The sequence below is a fragment of the Strongylocentrotus purpuratus genome, unplaced genomic scaffold (genome assembly GCF_000002235.5).
Source record: "Strongylocentrotus purpuratus isolate Spur 01 unplaced genomic scaffold, Spur_5.0 spur5_scaffold_16, whole genome shotgun sequence".
Classification (NCBI taxonomy): Eukaryota; Metazoa; Echinodermata; class Echinoidea; order Camarodonta; family Strongylocentrotidae; genus Strongylocentrotus; species Strongylocentrotus purpuratus.
The window spans coordinates 6,350,289-6,368,612 of NW_022145601.1; the positions used below are offsets into that span (position 1 = coordinate 6,350,289).

The following is an 18,324-nucleotide window of genomic DNA, read 5'->3' on the forward strand; positions in this document are numbered from 1 at the left end:
CCTCATGCATGTTAGACCACCACTGTTCGTGAATTTGTGCAACACTGTAATAATATAAGAGATAAATAAATAAATAGATGAGTAACTGAATAAATAAATAAATAAATAAATGAACAAATGAATTAATAATTAATAGATAAATGAATAAATAAATATATATATACATAAATAAATGAATATTTGAGAAGGAATTCACGCCAAAGAGCTATACGAACTTCACCAAAAAAGGGGCCAAACACAAAAGTACAAAAAGCAATTGCAATCGGAAAGAGTTTTAATATCCATCTCTGGAAACTGTCTGTAGAATAATCAAAATATTCTCTTTCCACCTCTTGAATATTTACAGACCCACCGGAGTAAATATGTATTCATTTCACCTGTCTTGTCAAATACAATTGTGCGAACATGCAATTAATGCATACAGTGCTACCTAGCTAGCTGTAGCCAGCCTACAAGCAGTTTACCACCGCAAATGACAAGCCTTTACCAGTAAACACAAAGAACTGCAACATTAGAAACGTTATGATAAGCAAATGTAAATTCATGCAAACGTATTTCTTTCTAGATGTTTTCCAAATCTGGAGTTCTGTTTTCTGTCAGTAGTTTCATTCACCCCCTCATAGTAACCATGCATATATGTAGAAAGGGGTTTGTTATCCTTTATTACAAAATGCAATGTGATTCTATTTACACTGATTTATGAATAAAGTGGGATTTCGAAAAAGTGGTTGAGAAAAAAAACAAGGTACGTGTATTTTATATATATGAAAATAAAAATAGTGTTATAATCAATACTGTTTATTCGAGTCTCTTATATGTCAAGTCGACAAAACTATCTTGATTTACACCGAAAAAATGAGAGTAAAAAGTACAGAATCCCTGCCCTAATGGAGCTTTCTGGTTTTGTATCGTCGGTGCTTCCCCCACGATAATAAGCTGAGCTATACCACGCGATTCGAAGCACTAAGTGTTTTTAACCTATACCTTCAGTCAGGCACGTACGCAGAAGGGGGGGGGGGGGTTGAACCCCCCCCCCCTTCTTCCGTCATTTGAGACCAACCAGTCATTAAAGATAAACTCCAGTACTGGTAAAAAAAAAAAATAATAATTCTCACAGAATCAAACGAAACTTACACTGAATGTTCAAGATTACAAATAAATGACATGTGCCAAACAATTTTGGAAGAAAATGTATACTGGCTGAGTAATGAGCATAGAAAGACAAGGAAATCAAGGTAGTACTAGCCCCGACACCATGTGTGTTGTCCCATATATAGCTTTCTATGTGAGTGTTTGTTACTTTACCAAGACTCGGTCAAATTTATTATGATTTTGATGACTCCAGAACCTTGCAGTGCACACCAATACCTACATGCTACATGATCAACTGTTTCTGATCCTTTCCACACCTTTTCTTTCACAATGCAATCGCATTACCAGTACTAAAGTTTATCTTTAATTAACAGCTAGCAAACGGTGTACGATACGTACAGTGCATGTAGTATGGTGATGTGACCATACATATAGTTTGCACGTGACCAAAGTTCGCGTACTAACACTAAAAGCGCTTAAAGAGGAGAGCAATACGCAGCGTATACAATGAAAGTACGTTGCACTGTGTAGATAGTACTACTATCTACACAGTGCAACGAACTGTTCATTTCCCATCAATGATGGGCTATAACTATCTTTCATAACGTGATTTATTTTTGACCAATCGTAGAGCATGATTCTTAGTATGTGGAATATGATAGCTGATATTAATAAAAGCAGGGAAAAACTAGTGAAAGTTTAAGCAATATCCGATTAAAAGTAGGTGTAGCTTATGAATTGTTGAAGTTGTCATCATTGAAACACAAATTGGCAACACTGTGACGTATCTTGTGAGGTTCTCTCCAATTTGCTCTGTACGAACAAAATTCCTAAACGGTCATTTTCTTAGCTATTGATGACGGAATAGATTTGTTCCTTACAGCATGGACCTACTACAAATGGACACTGATCGGTACCATAATTCATTCATGCACCTGACTCTGTCAAAAGTATCATAATGACGTTTTAAACATGCTTCCAAGCTTTGATCTCATCACGACCGCCGCCAGTCAGCCATAAAAAAAAACTGTGCCTTGAAGAATCAACAAAATGCCTGCGCAAAAGAAACTGAAGCGCTTAAAATCACGGAAATGCATATGCAGTTGTGGCGTACATATTAATACTGACGTATATGAAGTTTTCAAAAAGAAATTAGAAGTAGTTTACAATAGATACCTGTAAGTTTGGCTGTAATTAAATGATTTTAAACTTCATTAAAAGACATATCCTATCAATGTTCAAGAAATAGAAAGTAATAGGACAATAAAGTATAGGTATTTTTCAAAGTTTGGCAAGTCCAAATGTATGTCCACCGGTGTCCACCATTTTAATAATCAATCTAATATCACACAAATGTTCCTAATTTGGGGTTCACTGCTCCTCTAACTGGTCTTAAATCACGATACTTTTCCTGAAACTAGAAGAAATATAAAAGGTTCTTTTGTCTGTGATGATGCGGGATTACATAATGTCCTCATCAACATCAGGTGGCGGTGGTCATGACGTGATCAAAGAAAGACTCTCATTATTAGTCCATCTGTAGTAGGGTCCATGCTTACAGTATAGAAACATGTTTACAATAATTATATTGTGTGTTTGTACTACAGAGCAAATGAGAGGGGACCTCTCATTATACGCCACAGAGTTGCCAATTTGTGTTTGATTAAGCGGAACTTCAACAATTCATAACTTTCTTATGTTTACTCGGAATTTGCTCAAACTATCACTCATGATAAACAAGTGTCAGTAGATTATTCTTTTCGAAGTGGAGGAAACAAAAGCTATTGAAGAGAAGGTTGAGTTCTCGGAAGAGGTGAAAAATAATTTGTGAGCGTTATCATTGTTATTATGCAAGTGAAGAAGAACATCAGATAAAACATGTTCCCTAAAAAGCATGGCTCTTCAAATGCCGTCATTATCTAAATATGTCATGTAATTTACATCATAAAAATCGGGACGGATTTTTAAGCCACGTGTTCGTGGAACTCAGTGTTATATGCTCTGGCTCCTAATGGTTAGGAGCCAGAGCATATAACACTGAGTTCCCATAGGACATATATTCATACAGATGGTCATATCTCAGCCAATACTTAACATATTCAATTGGTTTTCGACATTTGGACATTATTTTTGATGTTCTTTCGGAATATGAAGAAAAAATTGAGAAATTCTAAAAATAGCTTTTTGATGACGTCACACTTCACCACTCTATAGACTTTATTCATTTGTAAGTCATTGTCATTTGTAAGGTACCTCGTGTTTACTAAGATCAGGTCTGCTGGCTTTGAACAGTGGAGCATCGTTCGAATCTGATCATTGACATTGGGGCCATGTGGGGTTCTCCGCCAATGTTATTATCCGGGAAAAAGTGCACTCAGCCATCCACATTATGAACTGATCAAGCTCAGCATTAGACACATAAGTAGTTCGAATGATACTTTGAGTTGGCAACTGGAAATTTATATTCGTTCGAGGATAGATGGACATTTATGGAATAACTTAGTACAGGAAGGATGAATTTGTCTCGTTGTAATTGTCAGTGCTGATGCCTAGACGACAGTAGCTCGGAATTTATTTGAATTTTTGATCTTTTTGTGCCCAGGATAGGAGTAGGCCTACGCAAGTTATTGCTTTCGGTGAGTTTTTTGTGTGTGCGTGTGTTTCAAATTTATACCAGACAATACACATAATCCTTATAGATTTCCAATTCAATTCTTTATTACTACATCCTCATGTATTGATCCCTCTGTTTATAGTCAGTTATAGAGGTAGAAATAGAAGTAACAAAATATAGGGTCCCATTTATAACAATTAATAAGAACGTTTTAGTGGGGAATGATATGTTTACCTCATGTATGCTATGTCCAATTTGAAGGCCTAAAAAGGTGAAAAGGCTAAATTCCAACAGCATTCCAAAGATAATTCTAATTTAGAACTTCCCTCAGAACGAAGGCGAATATGCTCATCTGATCGTCATTAACTGCCTAAAACCCCCGAGCTTCCGGGGGCTCTGCCCCCTGAATTCCATCTAGAGCCCTAAGGCGGGCCCTTAGATGCTCATCTGACGGTAATTAAATGCCTAAAACACTTGAAATTCTGGGGGTCCGCCCCCTGGACCCCACGCCAAATATTGTCCTGTCAGTGTCACAAAATAACAAGGTATCAAAAAATAATTCTAATTTAGAACTTCCCTCAAAACGAAGGCGAATATGCTCATCTGACCGTAATTAAACGCCTAAAACCCCTGAGCTTTCGGGGGCTCTTCCCCCTGTACCAAACCAAGGGCCCAAAGGCGAGCCCCTTGATACTCATCTAACCATCTTTAATGCCTTAAACGCTTGAGCTTCAGGGGCTCTGGACCCCGCATAGGGCCCTAAGGCGGCCCTGGATGCTAATCTGATGGTAATTTAATGCCTAAAACCCCTGAGCTTCCGGGGGCTCCGTCCCCTGGACCCCACGCCAATTAGTGACCTGCCAGTGTCACAAAGAAGGTACCAAAGGTATCAAAGGTATCAACATTATGGTCATCTGACCGTAATTAAATGCCTAAAACCCCTGAGCTTCCGGGGGCTCTGCCCCCTGGACCCCAAAGGCGGCCCCTGAATGCTTATCTGACCGTTATAAAATGACTAAACTTCCCGAGATTGATGGGACTCAGCCCCCTTGACCCCACGCCAATCAGCAACCTGCCAGTGTCATAAATAAGGTTTCAAAATATGCTCATCTGCCCATACCCCTGAGCTTCCGCCCCTAGACCCCACGCAAATTTACGCTACGCTCTACCTTATCGAAATACTTTAGCCTCCCCCCACCCACTTTGAAAAACATTCAGCGGGGCCTGCATGTAAGAGAATGGGGTGATCCGGATTTTTTTTTGTCTGCCTCCCAAACGTTTTTTGCTCATTACGTCACTGCTGGTCACCATTACGTACCAATATTTGGCTCGCATAATTTCAAATTTTGGACCAGCAAATAATGAACCTCGACCAGTACATCAACCGAAAGCTTAAATTTGTAAAAGGAAACCCGTTGGCATGGAGGCGAATGTATGGGCTACCAGACATTAATCGTCCCTATTTCACGAAGCGACGGATGAGCGCGCAATTAAAAGTTCAAAATTTATTTCCACATGTGGTTCATAAAAAAAAAACAAGTATACATACATGTTCAGACATATAAAAAAATACACATCTAACAAACAATAAGATTAAGAGAAACAAATAGCGAAAAAAATCTAAAGTCCGTAAACAAAGAACAACTAAATACATGTAGAGGCTAATCCCCAGAACAATATTAGATATTGTTGATATTTTATATATAAAAACGAAAGTTATAAAAGAAAGTTAGTTTTGAATAAATCGCTTTCAAACTTTCAAATTATAATCTCAACCTCTTTAATGTAATGCGAATAAATGTTATATCCTGGGATAGAACATATCTCAATGTTAGTTCTATGTTTAATTATTTCCATAATTTCTTATGTTTTAGGTGAAAATGAACTGTAAACATCACCGTCACTTCGTGAAAACACGAAATTCAAGGACGCGCTGTGATTTGTTTTCACGAAGTGACGGCTCGTAGCAGCGCGTAAAACATCCGGAATTTTCTCTCGTGGATGGAATTTCCGAAATGGACACTAAATACGGCAAAACGTTATGTTTTAATTGATGTACAGACAAGATATCTCGAACTAGGAGATAAAGTACATTTTCCTCTTTCTGTAGCTGCTTTTTCATTCCTCTGCTTGAACTTTTAACGAAACCGTCATTTCGTGAAAACACTAATTATATAGAACGCTTTGATTTTGTTTTCACGAAGTGACGGCTTGTAGCCGCGCGCGTATAAAACATATGGGATTTTTATTGTGTGAAGCAATGTCATGATAATCAACAATGGCAGTAGTGTAGTATAATGCATGTAGAAGTAGGCCTAGTAGTAGAGGTATCATTCTGATCCTTATTATCCTGATTATCTTTTGCAAAACGTCTAGACGATAAACTCACAATTGACAATTTTCATGAATCTTTGTCTTTAATAAACCTTACCATTAAATGCATCTGGCTCGAATTGACAAGCAGTATTAATTTTTCAAGGACTCATGATTCGTTTATGCAGTAGTCACAACCCACCGTACTTGCAAGTGCGTGCTGTCTACGTGCAAAAACGTGGGCAAAATTTGAGTATCCGTACGTGGTGAGTACCGCCTCCGTACGGATTCGGGAGCCCACAGACACACCGTAGCACTTTTAGTGCACGGGGAACTTTCGCTGCGTTCGGGCTGCGGTCGGGCTAGCGACTCAACCCCAGTGTGTGTGACATGCGTGCCCGGTACTCCCTTCCTGCCTTTGCCAATCCCACCCTACGTTTTCAGAAAAACGTGGCGGCCATGGCCTCCCCCAAAACCGTACGGACTAAAAACACGTACGATGGGTTGTACAGTTGATAACTCACGGTTGATTCTTTTGTTCGGATTATTTGGCGGGGAGAGATAGGAATGAACGGTCTCACGCTTAACGACGTGTGACGGTTTGTTTATCGTCTCTACGATGCTCTTTGAATCAAAATCAGCTTTTATTGTTAGGCTTCCTGAAAGAAATTTCAATTGTTGTTAAGAAATTTTTGGTTGCACTCTGTAGATTATGACGATGTGTTTGATCTTGTTTTCAATAACGAGATCTAACACATGATGAAAATCAACTGGGTGCATGCCAATAAGTTCAACAAGTCAACGCAAAGCGTAGCATCCCCTCGCAGGGTACAAATGGCCTATATTACGTCAGAACAAGTTACCTCCATTAGACTATACTATTATATTAATAGGCAAGGAAGTTAACCACATTTTCACATATGTAATTAGATGTTTTTGCATATTTAATGAGCTATATGACCTTTCAACTTTAATGTACATACTCAGAAATCGAACTTAGGCTGTGCCTTCATATCATATTTCATTAAAATCCGTCCAACATTACTCAAGTTATCGAATGGAAACCAGATTCGCATATTTATTGAGCTATGACCTTTGACCTAGTACATACTCCGAAATCGAACTTAGGCTGTGTTTTAATACCATGAACCTTCATATCCTATTTCCTTAAAATCCGTCAAACAATACTAAAGTTGTGGATCGGAAATCAGATTCGCATATATAATGAGCTATGACCTTTGTTTTGATACCACGAACCTTCATATCAAATTTTATTCAAATCCGTCAAACAGGTAAAGAAATAAATATTATATTATCTTTTGTACATTAAAATTAATTACTAGGCATAGCTGACCCCAAACAGACGTTTTCAATTGCCCCTACCAAACAACTACCACCCCAATGCACATATGCAGTGAATGTGCTTGGTACTTGTCATACAAGATGATCAAGACTTGACTCTATACACTCTATTTACAACAAATTCCAATTTGGGTTCATAGAAGTTTTAGCTGAAATATTATATACCAATGGTCATGTACATATAAAGCCTTCTCCAAAATTAGAAACACGCTCCTGTCCAGCTTTTTACTATGTCTGGTAAGTGCATTACATTCTCCATATCTATATGTCCCTGTTAATATTTAACTGCTTATGTAGCCATCATATATAATAGCAGTGTTTTTCAAAGATTTTTATCGATCGCATGTTTGGTAGTGAGCGCAAATTAATGGATGGCATTATACAGACCAGTCATGATTTATCATTACTCTCTATATGCTGCTAATTTTATCACCTTCTTCGACATTTATATCATAATCATATGCAATCACAAAAAAAGTAATAAAATGCTTAATTTTGCGTGTTATATCTATAGGAGAGAAATATCAAATCGTGTCAGTTCTATGATGCTAGTCTCCTTTACAGACGTTTATATTTTCTAGTTATTCGATCAGCCCAGGTATATGCGATGTTTACGTCTCTCCCACGGACATATAATACATGCATATATGCCTCTTTCTCTATAAATATAGTAAATATTCAATTCTTTTTATACTGAAATTTTGGATGCATCGTTCTCCATTGCATTTCTCTCTTTCTCTTTCTCTCTCTCTCTCTCTCTCTCTCTTCTCTCTCTTGCTCCGTTTTCAACCTTCTCCTTTGTTCTGCCCCGACCTCTCCCTCTCTTGCTTTGTCTCTTCATCTCTCTCTCTCTCTCTACACTTTCACCCTCGCATATCTCTCTCTCTCTCTCTCCCTGTTTATTCTTGCTCTATCTCCCTTACCCTCATATACCCTCTCCCTATCCCGCCTAATTTTCTCCCTCATAAATGTCTTCGAACGTTCCTCGATTGCTCCATTTCTTTTCTTGGCCATTTGAAATCTTAATTCATCTTTACCAAGTGTACCATAGAGAAAAACATGACAATTTAAATCGTCATTGAAACGAAATTAGTTGGTATATCGTTAAAATAGAATAACTGAAAAATAATAAGCAGTAGAATCATATAATTATATAGGACAAATTGAAATTGATGATCATGATGATTGATATAAGGATGATGACGATGATCATAAAGATGATAGCAGAGATGACACTGACGAGTGGGAAAATCAGGATAATAATAGCGGTCATGCTGATTTGACAATCATGGTGATATAGGTGGTAATGATAATGATAGAAATTATGATTATGTGATTCACTAACTAATGTATTTCAATTCATGATTTTCCCCATAGTATATGGTAGAGGTAAAATAAGAATACAAAGGGCACAGATATTATCATTATCACTTATATCAACATGATTACTATCATAAATCCTCATTATTTTCCCAATCACCAGTGTCATCTCTGCTTTTATCCTAATGATCATTGTCATCATCCCTATCACCATCATCTTGACCATATATGTATACTACAACATCAAATCACTAAATATATCATTCTACTCTACTTGAACGATATTTAAACTATTCCAGTTTCAGATTTACTACAGACCACCTAATTCCTTTGAATGATAAATTAAATTCTCGTTTATTATTATTAGGTGATCTGTTGTCAACAGACCACCTATTCATTTCGTCAGAATTTTCTTTCTTTATTTCTTTATTTATTTTTATTTATTTCTCCACTTTTTTGTGGAAACGATTTTTCAATATACATCCAGGCAATTTCTATCGAAACACAGTAGATATGATTTCAGGTCTCATTTGGCCATTATATATATCCCGACATCATCAAAATAGCCTTGGAACTCAAAAACGAATTTGCAAATTATGACGTCAGCAAATTTATGGAAAATTGATTTTATCTCTGTAAATATTAATCAATTTACTTCCATATTTTCAAAATGTGGTAGCTAACACATTCATTATTTTTCGATTTGGTGACGTCATCATGGTGAAAATTTCAATTAAAGGCGACATGTCAGAATTTTCTTAATTTGCGTGTTATGCCTATGAAAGGTGAATATCCTTCACATCATGAATCTACATGACACTGTTCTCTGAGCAGTATCTCGTTCATTGTTGCTGTTTTTATTCCCGATTTTAGTTTGTCATTGCTGAGACTATGGGCTATAGGAAACGTTCCGTTTTTTAATTTTTTTTATCAGAGGTTGGGATCATGTCGAAATTTGAGCATGTTTAGCAAGTTAACAGTTACCGTCTAACAATTCTCTATCGAATACCTGAAGGAGGCGCTATACCACTTTTAATCATGGCCATTAATATCGTCATTATCGTATTCATGAACATTATCATTTCATCATCATCGGCACACTTTCATGATCGTAATTCGAGAGCCTATTTATGCTAGCATTATTGAAGGCATCGTTCTCAATTCCCCTGTGTGTTCCTGTTGACTGTTATACTGCAGTTGTCATTCATTCCAGCCATGTCTTTTCAGTTGCGTAATTTTGGATTCGTATAACTCGCAGTGCAACGAAGAAGGTTATTCCTATATACATTCATTATTTTCATCTCGCCTTGAGTTCGGAAATGCTGTCTTGTTCAACTTATCTCCGACTTGCCTTTTTACAATAATTTCAGAAATAATGTTTGCTCGTATTGTTACCCTCTCAAAACCCTTGATTTCTCGTTCTTCCCAAAGTGGGGGGAGAGCACACCCTAGAATGTTTAAAGTCTAGCCGTAAACGGGAGGCCATCACTCTGGAATTGTTTATCTCGAGGGATCAGAGATATTATTCCTACAGTAGAATCTTTCAAAAGCAACCTTAAAACTTAACTTTTTCAGTTGGATTTTAGTTGATCTGATTTTTCTTCTTCGTGTGTTATGTTGTATTTGTGTGCAAATATGTTTATGTATTTTCATATTTTGTACTAGTGCGCCTTGAGCATTTTAATAATTTTAATTGGATTTGGCGCCTTATAAATCATATAGGCCTATATCATTATTATTATTACTACTATTATCAGTGTCATCAATAGATTCGTGAGTAGGCCAATTTCCCCTTTTTTAAATTAAATACTCATCCCTCGCCTTTCTAAGAATATAGTATTGAATATATTTTTTTATTTGTTTGTCTCCATTTTTATTCTTGGTTTCCAGCGGGATAAAAAGATAGCCATTATGGCAAGCTATCAGAAGCAAGTGACATTAGAGTTCACTGACCTCTTTCTCACCATCAACAAAAGGGAGGTTCTTCGTGGAGTGTCTGGGACGGCTAAACCCGGTCAACTGATGGCAGTTATGGGACCGAGCGGTGAGTACCGGTTCTGTGTAATTCAATCTGACTGTTACCGGTTTAGTTAACATAATAAGTTATGGGACCTGAAGTGGTGGTTACCGGTTCAGCGTTATTCAAACTGTTTCGTACTGGTTTATTTTACATAAGTCATGGGACCGAGCGGAGAATACCGGTGTTGTGTATTATTCAATCCGGCTCAGCCCCGGTTTAGTGGTCAGTGGTCAGTACCAGTTATGTGTTATTCAATCTGGTTTGTACCGGTTTAGTTGTAGTAGGGTGATCACACTGACTGCGCAAACAGTCTGCCCCGCAAACACACACACACAACAGCAGTCAGTTGGTAGAAATAGCAATTTTTGCAAATGTATTTAAAAAAACTAAACAATATAGTATTAATGACTGCTTTGAGAGAAATAGTTGTTTTATTACGCTCAAGGGAAGGTTAGAATTGTGCTATTCCCCGAGGCTTGCCGAGGGGAATAGCCCAATTGTAACCTTCCCGAGAGCGTATGAAAACAACTATTTCTCGAATATTAAAGCAGTCATTAATACTTTTATATGCCGAAAAAAATAGACTAAAAAATAAAAAATAATTTTTTTTTTTTTTTTTTGTCGAAGGTGAGAGTCGAACCCTTGCGTACAATGAGTGATGAATATTACACCAACGCCTTACACCATTCGGCCATCGCGCGCTGTTCACATGCGTGGCAGTTTTGTACAATATATACATTAAAATGGATTGAAACCGGCTTCGGCGTGATGAATGCTTCGCAAAAGCACCCTTCTTTTACTTTTGCAATGCATATTGGCACGAACTTAGATCAAGATCTATCGGCAGATGTTGTTTTTTTGTTTTTGAAGTTATTTTCGTCTTCATGTCAACAATGCAAGATAAAATTGTCGGTAAGATCGATCGAGATTCAATTGTATTGAAATTACCGACCAATCCTTCGCACACATACGGTATCCTCGATCGCTCAAACCATTTTTTAACATGTAACCTATGGGGTAACCATGGAGGCTGACCTATTTTTTTAATAACCATGGTTATTAAAAATATTAAATGTTTTATGCATGGTTACCGGGAATTTTACAGGAACAGTTGAAGTTTATGAATGCAATTCGACCAATCAGATGGCTGGATTTCTTAAGTGAGGTATATAATATTTTTTATTTCACATATATTTCAAACATACCTTTAACTACAATTCTGTGTAGTTTCATTGTTATAGGCATGTGGAAAATATGTTAATTATTGAATTAGAATATTGTCTTTTCAGCCATGTGTGACATGGCCCGCTGATCGCCCATTGACTCGCGCTGCTATTCTGCGTGGTGAAAAAAATGCACCTCAATGTAATATGCAATATCCTCATGTGTTTCCCTCATTGAATCAATTTGTTATTTACACTCAAGGTAGCCACAACTGGGATCACCAAACTTTGTTTTTCTCTGAAATTCAGTCCCTGTGAAATGTTGTTGCCTGTTGAATGGTTTCTCGAAAAATCGTCATAAATCCTCACATCTGACATTTTTTTTTAAAGAAAAATATACTGTGATGTAGCTGAAAGTCTACAAATTCTTATCATATGATCAGTTTTTCTGAATAATTTGTTAAACACATGAGGAAATAGCTGTGACGGTGATCCAAGTAATTTCCATCGCCATATTGTATTGGCATTGCAAAATATTAGGAATTTAAGGTAAATATTTGGTGTAAATATGATCTATGAATATATGATTTAAAAAATGCCCCAAAAAAGAACAGTCTGACTTTCCCAATTTGCAAAATGAGTGCGCGAATATATAATTAGCTGAAATGACCTAATTTGCATATTTGATGAATATTCATGATTTTATTTTATTTCAAATGAAATATATTTCCATACCTGTCTGATATACATAGGTTTTAATGATGTATCATGTTCGGTTTTGATTTAATTACATATGCGCATATTAATTAGGCGGACTTAGTTATTTTTCACAACTTTTTTATATCTGCAGATTCACAAAAATGACAAAAATGACTTATTTTGTTGGCTTCTGTTTTCAAACGGTAATAGATTTTCTTGTTTGTATTTTTTACCACAAAGATGATATTTTAGTGTCTGATAATTTAATTTATTATTTGTGTCCAAGAAAGTGATGAATTAAGTTGTCAACTTTGTCGAATTATGCCATTTTTGACAATTTGACCATTTCTGGCAGGTTTTTCGATAATTTTGCGATATCAAAAAAATGGTATAAAATCACAACGCATTGACCAATTTCAATTCTGTTTTTTGTTTTTTTTGAAGCTTTCATAAAGCTTGATCATTTGTAACCATCAAATAACATGTGTTTGTTGTAATTATATTTGGTGTGCTATACCTATTTGTAGGAGGGGCAAATAATGGTTGCTACATTAATCAAACTTCCTTTATTTTTTAAAGTTGGAGATGGGGGGGGGGGGGAGGTGTTTGTTTCACAACGTTTGGTAATTACATTTATTCATTCATCCATTTATTTAATTTTAGGGGTGGTGGTTAAAAACAGAAGAGCTTCTGAAACACCTCTTTGTTACATCATGTTATTACTTTTCACTTACCTGAATCGACATGTAATATTCTATTCTGGCGAATCATGACTTAACAAAAATGATTTCTTCATGTTACAGGCGCAGGGAAGACTCTTCTGCTAACTTGTTTGGCTGGTCGACAGAGGGCGCTAGAATCTGGAGGTATTTTTCTGAATGGCCAACCCATCAGCAAGCGTTTAAGAAGACAAATCAGTTTCGTGTTACAGGAAGACTTGTTCCTAAGTGAACTCACTTTGAGGGAAACTTTTAAGGTAAGGGGGTGTTGGTACCAAGGGGATCAATCAGAAGGGTTGTTTTAAAGTGCTACAGATGAATCTAGACCCCCTCGTTCCCCTTCCCCACCCCAAAATCCTAAATATCTGTATCTACCTACCATTTCTCGGTAAAATCGAACGGCGTAGAAACGGGGGGGGGGGGGGACATGGGGCACGTTCTCTCCCGTTCGGTAGCAAAGTTTAACACAGCTACAGAGAGCGGGAGAAAAAGAGAGTGGAAATTTAGGAGTAGATTGTCTAAGTTTGAAACAAAATTGAGTAATGCTTGAGTCGTGCCCGGCTTTCCAGCAAATGGCGCCCCATGTCGGACCTTACAGCTTTTTTACAAATCACATCTGGGCCGTCCAGAAAGTTTGAGAACCCCTGGTCAACTGCGGATCACATGGTTCGCGGTTCGAGTCCCACCGCGGCACTAATATAATGTATTTTGTAGACGCATTAAGCATCCCCTGGGATGGATATTTGCGCAATATAGTAGTAGATGACTTAAAATCCACCATTATCATTTGCAATTGAAATTGCCATTACATTTTAGATAATTGTCTCCTTCATTTTTTTGTGAAACTCTGAAGTTCACAGCAGATCTGAGATTACCCAGCCGCTTGACAGATGAGGACAAAAAGCAGAAGATTCGAAGCATCGTCGAAACTCTTGACTTACACAAGTGCCTCGATACTAGTGAGTAATTAATTAGATCCTAATTACAACACGTGATGACGTGAGCTCCAACTCGATCCAACCCTTTTCTCTACTGCATGTCTCATGTGGTTTTAATTTTTGAAAAATTTGAAGCAAAAAGTATCAATCATATATGGCGCTGCAAACCGCCTCAAAATCTGCCTTGCCATGAAATAGAATAACCAAAGCCTTGTGCGCCTTAACAAAAATCTTTAAAAATCGCCGCGGTTTAGCCGCGTCATATCCAAACGAGGCTTGATGATGTGATGTCTGTTTGAGTTTATCCTTTTTCATGTTCGTGATGTCTATTTCCTTACCGTAAACCAAACGCCCTCTGTTGTCCTTTGAGTGTCAGTTCGTACGATGATTGTGATGTCTATTTGAGTTTATCCTTTTTCATGTTCGTGATTGATTTCTATTTGCTTACCGTTAACCGTTATTTTGCTCTGACCTTTGCTTGATTGTTTGTTAATTGGTCCTTTCTTCTGGGTACTTTGTCTATTTTGCTCTGACCTTTGTTTGTTTTTATGCTTCTTTGTTTGTTTTTGTGGGTGTTAATATTGGCCTCAATAGCCGCCCATATATGCATGCACTTTGTCAAACGTTGTTCTTGCTTAAAGGCACACTGTCCTACTTGTAGCTACTTGCTCCCTCTATATAGAAACTTCCCCAATCGGTGCCTGTTGGTCCCCCATGATCCTCTTTTTCTTATGTTAAATGAGAGCTGAGTTAATAAGATAGCCACCATTCACAGTGACCTCGCTGGCTCGCTTGGTGGTCTAATCCCTTCTGGCTGAATTAGTAAAGCCTGCCTTTAAGATGATTACAAAGTCCTATTAATATCTCACCCATTTCATTCATCTACGAATCAGTTTTTACTGGAGAGTGTGACGTCACAACCATCAACCATCTTAAAGGTGAAATTCAAAGAAAATCACAAATATGTCAACTAAGGTATCACTAGAAACTGGTAAGCTAACAGATGGCAATCGTACAAGTTTTAGGTCAACTACATATCGGGTGATTTATAAAAATGCAAATACAACCACCTCCATAGCAGCTGGGATATGTACGAGAGATTCGCCGGAAAAATAACGATGTTTTAATGACGTCACTATATGGACCAATACTGCCCAAGCAGACGACATCCCATAAAGAATGAACATAATTGTCAAATTATAATGAGTTTAGTGTATATAAATGTAATGACATGTTAAACCATTCAAAAGGGGATATAACCCGATTCTGATAACTAAAATATTTTGCTTGTAAATACACAGAATAGGAGTTAATTAACAATCAAAGAAACCAGACTTTCAAATTGAAAAACCCCCGGAATGATATTAAGGACGGCATTTGTTCCCTCTTGAAACGCCGAACATACCGCGGTGTGCGCAGCTGAATATGCAATGGCGTCTTATTTTGTTTACAAGCGACAAATTCCTTTTTTTTTGTATCGCTGCATTTGTCATCAAAATAAAACCATGCGCGTGGTTTAGAGTGAGGCAATAGATTATACATTTAGCCTGACGGTAGTGAAGTAAGAGAAAGAACTCAAGAGAAGATGAAAACACAGGCAATGAAAATGTGTGAGATGTCATTGGACATCGTCTGCTTGTGCAAATCATGTCCATACAGTGATCTCACATATCTCAGCAGCGTTCGGAGAGCTCTTCAGGTGCTATGCCGGGGCTGTATTTAAGCGTTTTGTAATTTATAATAATCACTTCTTCGAATGTTTCCAAGCATTGAATTTTGATAACCTTGTCAAATCAAAGTTTCAACTTTGCTATGATGAAAATAAAATTAGTTTTTTAAAATCAATGAATATCTACTTTAAACCTCAGATTTCCTCAAAACACTTTTATGTTTCAGAGATGGGTAACTCGCTGAATCGTGGACTATCGGGAGGAGAGAAGAAGAGAGCTAACATTGGATGTGAGCTTCTCACTGATCCCTCCATACTGCTTCTAGATGTGAGTATATACACCAGTGACCTAGCTAGCCTTAGGCAACGTGCTCCCAACCCCGGGTCCCAACCGGGTGCTAAACGATGTTTTGATTTTTTTTTTTCTTCTTTCTTTGGTGGAAAGACGGAGGTGAAATGTGCTCTGTATGCCTTTGTAATAGGCCTACATTGATATATTTCAGTATTTAATTTGAATAAGAACAGAATGAAATGTTAAATTTTTTCTTTTTGCTCTGTTGCTTTGCTCCCTCGCAAATCAATCTAGTGGCGTCACGTGGGGGAGGGGGGCGATGACACAGGTGTTACTCAGTTGAGGAAAGTCGAAAATGTCACCAGAAATTTCTTCTAACGAAGTAGTAGTAGTAGTAGTAGTAGGCGGAGGGGAAGGGGAGGAGGAGGAGGAGATGTTACATATATATTTTATTTCGTCATTACAGTTTTTTCCTTCTTTTTTTAAAGAAATAAAGTTTTGCGTATTTAAAGGTTATGCAATATTGCATAATCCTGCATCTATACCGATTCAATATACTTAAGTTATATTTCTTTATATTCTACTCCCCTTCCTTCATTCTGAAGATATGTTAAGATTGAGTTAATTTGATGTTCAACATAAACCAAAATGTATATCGTTCATTATTAGGAGCCTACGTCTGGACTAGACTCCCGGACAGCCTATGAGCTGATAAAGACGTTGAAAGAATACGCCGTTTCATCCGGAAAGACTGTAATCACATCTATTCACCAGCCTTCCAGTCGAGTGTTTCAACTTTTTGATTGTTTACTTCTGCTCTCTGAGGGGCAGGTTCGTATTAAGTGGGACTGCACCACTTGTAGCTATTTGCGCCCTCTATATAGCAAACAATGCCTAAGCGGTACCCGTTGGTCCACCATGATCCCCTTTTTCTTATGTTAATGGAGAGCTGATTTGGTGAGATAATCACCTGTCAGTGACTATGCAAGGAGGTCTAATCCCTCCTGGCCAAACCAGTGCAGACAGGATTAAGCTGTATCTTGTTTAATACATTGACTACTTAATTCTTTCATCAGCAGCTCTCAACTAACATAAAAAAAGAGGATCATGGGGACCAACAGGCACAACAGGATTGGGGAAGTTTTCTATATAGAGGGAGCAAGTAGCTACAAGTAGGACAGTGGGGCTTTAAGAGAGTGAAAAATGAGAATTTATATAATCTACATGCAAGGTAAAAAGAAAACTAAATGACGGGACGAATCATTTTAAAAAAAAGAGTTCTCAGGGCTCATCATATCCAAACGTGCAGCTTCCAACGTTCCTTTTGAGAGATAAGTGCATGAGCACTATTTATTTTTTTCGTGAGAAAATATTTAGCGGCGACTCAGCCGGCCGGTTGAATAAGCGGGGGAGGGGGGGGGGGGTCCGCCTACATCCATACATTTTAAAATCAAGAATTTAGAAGTTTGAATGCAACGTCGTAAACAAGATAGTTTGCATGAAATATGGAAGATGTATACAAAATATAGAATATTGTTCGTGATCATCGAAAAGTTGTTGTTGTTGTTGTTTTAATGTTGTATTTCTTCATTTATTCATTAACATTTATTTATTTATTCATTTATTCTTCTTCTTTTTTTTCTTTTGTTTTGGGGGGAGACGTGAGCAATTATATAGATTACTATGAATTCATCGCAATTTTCGTTTTTTCCTTAATGATATATTTCTCTTATTTCCCCCCCCCCCTCTCTCTCTCTTTCTCTGTGTCTCTTTCTCTATCTGTCTCTCTTCTTTTCCCCTCTCTCTATCCCCTCTCTCTTTCTCTCTCTCTCTCTTTATGTCTCACTATGTTTCTGTCTCTCTATCTCCTTCTCTCTCTCACTCTTTTTGTTTTCTCTCTTTCTCTCTCTATATATATATTTAAAATGTTCTATAAAGGTTGTGTACTCCGGAGATGCTGACCAGGTGGTTGATTACTTCGCTCGGTTAGGAATCCAATGCCCGCCGCACTACAATCCAGCCGACTATATATGTATGTTGGTTCAAGGACAACTACCCCCTGGACAACCACCCCGGATAACCACCCCCTCGGACAACTACCCCCGGACAACTACCCTCAGACA

The 18,324-nt window shown here is 37.5% G+C and overlaps 1 protein-coding gene across 1 annotated transcript in view; it reads left to right on the forward strand.

Annotated features, from left to right (window-relative positions):
- Positions 1–3,448: 3,448 nt before the first annotated feature.
- Positions 3,449–18,324, forward strand: part of LOC100890965 (ABC transporter G family member 21) — a 29,028-nt gene continuing 14,152 nt past the window's right edge. The window contains exons 1-7 of the mRNA XM_030986621.1: positions 3,449–3,728; positions 10,592–10,745; positions 13,387–13,559; positions 14,156–14,261; positions 16,137–16,237; positions 16,871–17,032; positions 18,140–18,233. Of these exons, the coding sequence (XP_030842481.1) occupies positions 10,613–10,745; positions 13,387–13,559; positions 14,156–14,261; positions 16,137–16,237; positions 16,871–17,032; positions 18,140–18,233 (769 nt within the window). The 5' untranslated portion in view covers positions 3,449–3,728; positions 10,592–10,612. The remainder of the gene's footprint in view (positions 3,729–10,591; positions 10,746–13,386; positions 13,560–14,155; positions 14,262–16,136; positions 16,238–16,870; positions 17,033–18,139; positions 18,234–18,324) is intronic.